The sequence below is a fragment of the Entamoeba nuttalli genome, assembly GCF_000257125.1.
Source record: "Entamoeba nuttalli P19 unplaced genomic scaffold asmbl_5740, whole genome shotgun sequence".
NCBI classification, from domain to species: Eukaryota; Evosea; order Mastigamoebida; family Endamoebidae; genus Entamoeba; species Entamoeba nuttalli.
The window spans coordinates 17,080-24,521 of NW_008577649.1; the positions used below are offsets into that span (position 1 = coordinate 17,080).

Sequence of the window (7,442 nt, forward strand, 5' to 3'; positions counted from 1 at the left end):
CTTCTCTTCAGCTTCTAATCTAGCTTTTTCTTCTGCTTCTTGTCTTGCCTTCTCTTCTGCCTCTTGTCTAGCTTTCTCTTCAGCTTCTTTTTCCTCGGCTTCTTTCTTTTCACTCGATATTACTTCTTCAGTCTTTGTTGTACTTTCGTCACTCTCACAAGTTTTAGTTTCTTCGTTAATTTCTTTTTTTTCTTCTGTTGCATTTTCAGATTTTTGTTCATCCTTTTTCTCGTCGATTATTTGTTCATCACTATTTTGGATTATTTCTGGTTTTTTTTCTTCGGTTATTTCTTCATTAACAATAGGAACAGCATTATTCTCTTCAGTCATTGTGGCTTTTATTAATAAACAGTTCTCATTCCAAACCCTTCCAACTACTCTTTTTTTATTTTTCTTTCAATGCTCTTTCATTTAATAGTTCTTTTGTGTTAATTTTCATAACACAACAAAAAGAAAGAAATTGAATTAATTTTGTTCGAGACAAGGAATGAACCAAGACTCTATCTGACCGGCATAAGTTTTAGCACATTCAATATCAAAGCAAATACCACATCTTTTACATTTTTTTCCTTTTTTCATAGGTTTAGAGCAAAGACTGCATTGAGGATTATGTTTATTGTCTTTGTAGTCTTTAAGTTCATGAACACGAAGATCAGTTTGCATTTTTAAAAGTTGGTTGTTTGTAACTACAATTATATAAACTTTTTTATCGTATATACTAAATGTAATGGTAATAATTGAAGTTTCATGAGAAAGACTAATTAAAGGTTTAACTGTTTTTTCATTAACAACAAAAGCAGAATTAGCACAAACAGCAACAATAAATTCACCAAAATTACAAATACGTTCAATATTACTTTGTATTAATTTATTTAATTTCATTGTAAGGTTAAGGTTATAAATATATATTTTATTCGGATTTTCTTTATCAATTGCATAAATCAAGTGATTTACTACAATAACTTGTTTGACAAAGTGGTCACAATAACAAATATTCTTTAATTTAGGTAAATAAGTAACTAGCCTATCTTCTTTATCTTTGAATATAATAAGGTCATCAACCATAAATATATTACCATCAACTTTACATGGTAATGTATCAATCAATTTTTTATTATCATTTACTATTTCGGTTAATTCTCCAGATTCATTTAATACCAATATTCCCTTTTGACTCTGTCCAATATTTGTAATTCCTTCAATTTCATATGTTTTATTAACTCTAGAAAGTAAAACAATACTATTATTACTAGCAACACAAAATCCAAATGAAGTTTGTGTTGAATATTTTACATCAATGTCTAAGGAAAATTCAGGTACGAATGTTTTATGTTTTAGTAATGACACTTCTTGACTTCCTTCTTGTGTGGTATAAACGATAACAATCCCATCTTCTATTATTCCTACATCACTTATATTTCTATCACTTAATATTACATCACTATTCGTTGAGTCTAAAACACCACTTAATAATTTTGATGAAGACTTCCTTCCTTTAAATATTTTTGATTTACTATCTGTTTGAGATAATAATGAATTAAGTGGAGGATGGGGTGTTGATGAATAAGTTCCAGAAGAGGTATTACTACTTAAAGCATTTAATGGGTTAATACATGAACTACTTGATTTAGAAAATATACCATTATTTGTATCATTTAGAACAGTTGATAATGAATCACTTTTTTCAATTATTGGAGTACAAGAATTTCTATTTGACTTTTGAATTTGTTTAGGAGCAAGTGGGTTGTCAAGTCCTTCTGTAGTATTTTGTATTGTTTTATCATCTGTTTTTACAATATCACTAATTATACTAGAAATTAATTGTGGTCTATCCAATCTTCTATTAGTTCTAAGAGGTTTATTTTTTTCAATAATAGACCGTATTTTTTGTTCTCTACTTGACATAATTTTTTTTTGACGAGAATTATCTTCTTCTATCTTTTTCTTAAGTTCTTCTATTTCATTATCTTTTAATTTAATATCATTTTGTAGATTAATACTTTCAGTCTTCATTAATTCAATTTTTCGCATAAGCTCTTGCGAATTTTTTCTTTCTTTTTCAACTTCTTCATTAATTTTAGTTGTTTCTACTTTTGTTGCAGTTAACTCTCTTCTTAACTCATCTACTTTACGAGTCATTAAATTTAATTGCATCATTGCATCATCTCTTGTGGCATCTAAACTTTCTTTCATATTAAGACCAGTAACTTTACCATTTTTTATAACAATTTCTACTGCTGCACACATTGTCATATTACTGCACATAGTTTTTTGTGCTAATCTCAATTCATTTAATTCTTGTAATGTTTTATTATGAGCAATTTGTTCATTTTGGTACGCTTCAGTAATTTCATTGAAACTTTTTGAACTTTTGTCATATCCCTCTTTAAGTTCTTTAATAATTTCTTGTGCCTGACTAACGTGTTGCTTTAATTTGGTTTCATTTTGAGTAGAATGTCTTAACATTTCTTGGTAGTTTTTAAGTTTTTCATCATACAGAGTTTTGAACTCTTTCATTTGTTCAAAAAGATCACAGATGGTATTATGGTAAATAACTGTAAGTTCATAATCATCATAGTCATTTGGATCAAAACCATCACTATTAAACAGTTCCAATCCTCCAAACTCCTCAGAAGAACTTTTTGACTCTTGGCTAGAGAGTTCTTGAGATTGATTACTTGACAAAGATCCAGATTGTTCATTGTCTTCACTCATTCCTTTTTATTAGTATTTATAAGATTATCCTTTCAATTAATAATTATTATTATTTAACTCCAATTACTATTATTAAATTATTTATTATCAAAAAATAATCTTAATAAAGATTTTGTTATTATTTTCTCTCAAACCATTTATATAAAAAGAATAAATTTACAAAAAATTTTAAATTTCTGACTTTTCTAAATAAAGACAAAAAATAGAGTAAAAATAAGACAAGTAAGAGAAGAATCAATGAAAAAGAAATAAATGGATTTACAATAATAAGAAATACATCTGTCATTCATGGTTATGTTCAAGTATCATTTTAGTAATATTCCATGTATTAGTATTTGCTCTATAATTCAAATTAATTCTAAAAGGACATTCAGTTTTCTTTGACCTTCTTTTTTTGACAGTTCGTTGTGGAGTAGAAGTTGTTGGTTGTCCTTCTTCACAACTTGAATTAGAAGCAGAAGAAGCACCTCTTGGAGAATATGAACAACTTCTATATTTACCACTACACTGACATACTAAAACAATTTTCTTTTTTGTTCCATCCTTCATTGTTTTATTATTACCACTTCCTTTCCTCAATACAACGTGTTGTGTTTCAGCCCAAGAAGTTAATACATTAATAGCTTCATTCATTGTGTCAAATTCTCTTTTACCTGTATATTCTTCTGTGACAAGAAATTCTTTTTCTTGAATAACTTTTTGAACACTTTTAATAGGAACAGAAAAACATCTTGGTTCGTTATCCTCTGACATATTTGTTCGTATAGGTTTTGATGATTGATATGGATATATGTCATATTCCTGTTTTATTGAGAAATCAGGTGAGTCAACTCGTTGTTTATAAATTGTTCTTTCGAATGATGAATAAGGAAAATAAGTGTCTGGAGAAATTGGTCTTATATTATCTCTATTTACATACAATGACCGTTGGTCTGACACATAATCCATTGGGTCTCTTCGTACTGTCATTATTGGAGGAGGTGGTGACATTCTTTGATAATAATATTGTTGTTGAGGAGAAGACATAGATGAATGTCTAGTTCTATCAACTGAAAAAGGAAATGGTGAAGGTTCATTTTCTGATGATAATTTTGCATATCTCACTGGAGATGTATAAATATTAGGAGAAGACGTTATAAAGCGATGTGTAAATGCTCGAGACTCTTGTTGTGTTTTATTTTGAGAAATATGATAATCAGGATATGTTTCCGATTGATTTGAAGAAATTGGATGAAGTTGTTGTAATGATTGTTGATGATATGTAGGACTTAGTGTACCATAATTTACTGCGGAATATCCAAAAGGATTAGTATAAGGTGGATTCATTTGATTATAATTTTTTAAAAGTTCTATTACATTTTTATTTAATTTTCATTTTAAGGGTTGTTTTTTTTTAATTTTTAATTTTTTTTTATTCATTATGTATTATAAAAACTTATTTATCATTTCTGTTTATTATTCTTCATTTTTCCTTTTTTAATATTTTCTTCTTTTTATTTTAGTGAATTTTGTTGTTTCTTCTTATTTTTTTCTATTAATAATTATTTTCACTATAACAAACCATTACCATTTTATTTGAACTACATTTTTCTATATATTTTTTATTTATTTAGTAATGTAAATAATTAATAGATATAAATAAAATGACAGCTAAAAAAAACTATTTTCTTAACGTAAATTATTAATAATCATTTGATTTAATTCGCAAAAATCTTTTTATGAGAATGATAAAATTTCTAACTGATTTAGAATATAAAAAAAGTTTTTAATGTTTTTTGCAATTTAACGAAATTTTATAAAATTAAGAATGTTAAAAACATAAAAATAATAAACAAAGTAGATTTTTCCTTTTTTGAAAGGAAATTTGATAGATATATTACTTTGAAGATTCAACTTACTGACATAGAACAAAATTCTTTAATAAAAAGAATTAATGAGTATTAGATAAGATAATTATTTTTATAAAAATTAATAAATATACCAGAAGTTAAAAAAAATAAGTTAGTAAATATTTTCTTTAAATAAACAATTCTATGAAAAATAATAAAAAAATAATCAATAACTTAAATTATTTAATATTACTTGATAAATTAATGTAGTGAAAAAAATAATTAACACTGATTTTAAAAAGCAGTTAATTCAATGATATTACACTTATTTTCTATTACTCTTTGCTTACCTTTGAATATTTACATCTTCTACTTTAAGAATGTTTATTCATTCTCTATTCTTTTATTCTTTATTATTTCATATTATTGAGAAGTGTGTCTTTCATTTATTCATTCCTTTATTTCTTTTGAATTAATATCTTTTCAAATTTCACCAACTTAATTATTCTTCATTTAAGTTGTTATTTGATTTTTTATTTTGAATTAAATGAATATTAAAATTTCTTATTCTTTATTTTCTTACATAGAATATATCATTAACACAATGTTTATGATTAATTTCTTTTATCATCACCATACAGTCCATTTCTCTTTGTTAATACTTTTATATCATCAAATATATTTGTGTCATAACAACTCAATAATAAATACTTCTTTATAACTTAAATTGTATTCTGGAATAAATAATCATCACTAACATTCTTGTATTATTGAGTAAGATGTTTTCTAATCAAAAGAAATGTTACAATCAACTAATAACTGGGAATTCAAAGCATTGACTCAGTTTAACATTTTTATTTTGTTTCTGATATAACTTTTTCAAATCCAAATCAAAAAAAAGTAAATTTAATATAATAAACAGAGAATAATAAATACTATTTATTTTAATTATTTTTTAAAACTATCAAATAATAAATTGAAAATGTCCAAATAAACTAAAAATAATATAATGATTAGAAGTAATTTACTTAATTTAAATACACTTTTAGTAATTCTTTGTTTACAGTCTTTCGTTTATTTTTAATTCTCTTTGATAATTTCTCACGTTTTAATGAAATTAAATAAGAAATAATGAATATTATTATTAATAAAGACAACACTATTACAATACAACTAATACTAAAGATAAGTATTATATTAGTTTTTGATAATACACATGTAGTTTTATCTTTATTAATAGAATATCCAGGTTGACATTTAATACATGACACTCTATTTTTATCAGATGTATCTTCACAAAAAAGACAATAACTTCGACCACTCATTGGTTGATAATATCCTGGTTCACATTGTTTACATGAACTTTGTCCACTAACATTTTGATAATACCCTCCATCACATTGTTTACAATAGGTATTTTTTTCTCCTTTTGAATATGTTCCTATTGGACATATTAAACATGAACTTGCTCCAATTCTATCTTGATACATTCCATCCCCACAATTTTTACATGTTTTTTGACCTTTTAAGTCTTGATATGTTCCTAATAAACAATATTTACATTTACTTATTCCATCATAATCTGCATATGTCCCAATATCACATTCTTTACAATATGTTGAACCGGTTTCATTTTGGTATGTTCCTGCAAAACATTTTTTACATTCTTGTCCTCCTTCATGTTCTTGATATGTTCCAGCTGGACATAAATCACAAATCCCTGATCCTTCTTTATTTGAATATGTTCCTACTGGGCATAAATGACAAAATGAATCTCCTTTATTTGAATAATACCCTTTCCCACACTTAACACACTCATTCATTCCTTCTCGTTCAGCATATGTTCCATTCTCACATAACGTACATTCTTTACTTCCTTCTCTATTTGAAATTGTTCCAATAGGACATATTTTACATTCCATTGACCTTGTTTCATTCTGGTAATGTCCTTCACTACATAATTCACATTCAATACTTCTTCGAAGTTGAGAATATGTACCAACTGGACATTCTTTACATTGGACTGACCCTTCTTCGTCTTGATACTCCCCTTCAAAACATTCTTTACATTCTTTTTGTCCTTTTTCATCTTGATACATTCCTTTAGAACAATTATAACATCTATCACTTCCTTTCATTGAAGAATAAGTACCAACTGGACATTCTTTACAATATAATTGCCCTTCTATATTTTGATATGTTCCTTCTTCACATAAAAGACATTGGTTATTCACAAAATAAGACCCTTTTGGACAAGGCAAACATTGTTCTGTTCTTTCATCAAATAACTCTCCTTCTGAACATTCTTCATTTTCTTCATTAGAACTACTAGACCCACTTTCAATAAATATTTCATAAGTAGTTGATTGAACTAAAAAGATAAGAGAGAAAAATGAGATGCAATTGATTAATGTTCTTTTCATTTGTTTCTATAAAAAAAAACAAAAAATTTTAGAGGTTATAAAAAAGTATTATTATTATTATTTTATAGTTTAGAATAGGTTTTTTTTACTAGGAATTTTTCAAATTTCTTTTCTTATGGAAATTTCTAGAAAAAAGAATTTTTTTAATTTTTTGAATAAAAATAATACAAAAATACTAACTAAAAATATTTGAATTTTTTATAAAAAAAGTTTAAGAAATAAATCAAATAAGAGAAACCCTATATTTTTTTCTCATAATTCTATAATTTTTTAATATTCTCTCAAAGGAATATTTATTATGTTTTTTCATTCTTTAATCAAAAAAGTATATCTGTTTTGAAGAAGAAAAAAATTGTTCGTTCTTAATACTAAAAATAATAAATGTAAAACATATTCACAGAACATTAATCAAAAAAAAGGTCAATTATTAGATACATCCATAATTGAATTTTATGATTATTGAGAAGTGATTATT

At 25.5% G+C, this 7,442-nt stretch overlaps 4 protein-coding genes across 4 annotated transcripts in view; all 4 read right to left on the reverse strand.

The window, feature by feature from the left end:
• ENU1_137770 (hypothetical protein) overlaps positions 1 to 330 on the reverse strand; it is a gene marked incomplete at both ends in the record, with an annotated part of 369 nt that extends 39 nt beyond the window's left edge. Inside the window, one exon of the mRNA XM_008860241.1 lies at positions 1 to 330. This exon is cut by the window's left edge and continues 39 nt beyond it. Within this exon, the coding sequence (XP_008858463.1) occupies positions 1 to 330 (330 nt within the window).
• Positions 331 to 465: 135 nt separating this feature from the next.
• Positions 466 to 2,715, reverse strand: ENU1_137780 (hypothetical protein; the record flags this gene model as incomplete). Its single annotated transcript, XM_008860242.1, has 1 exon — positions 466 to 2,715. One exon carries the CDS (start codon positions 2,713 to 2,715, stop codon positions 466 to 468), a length of 2,250 nt encoding a protein of 749 aa, XP_008858464.1.
• Positions 2,716 to 2,997: 282 nt separating this feature from the next.
• Positions 2,998 to 4,041, reverse strand: ENU1_137790 (FAR1 DNA-binding domain containing protein; the record flags this gene model as incomplete). The annotated part of the gene is made up of 1 exon (XM_008860243.1): positions 2,998 to 4,041. One exon carries the CDS (start codon positions 4,039 to 4,041, stop codon positions 2,998 to 3,000), a length of 1,044 nt encoding a protein of 347 aa, XP_008858465.1.
• A 1,531-nt stretch (positions 4,042 to 5,572) lies between these two features.
• Positions 5,573 to 6,967, reverse strand: ENU1_137800 (GCC2 and GCC3 domain containing protein; the record flags this gene model as incomplete). Its single annotated transcript, XM_008860244.1, has 1 exon — positions 5,573 to 6,967. The coding sequence occupies one exon, from the start codon at positions 6,965 to 6,967 to the stop codon at positions 5,573 to 5,575; it is 1,395 nt and encodes a 464-aa protein (XP_008858466.1).
• Between the last annotated feature and the right edge of the window lie 475 nt (positions 6,968 to 7,442).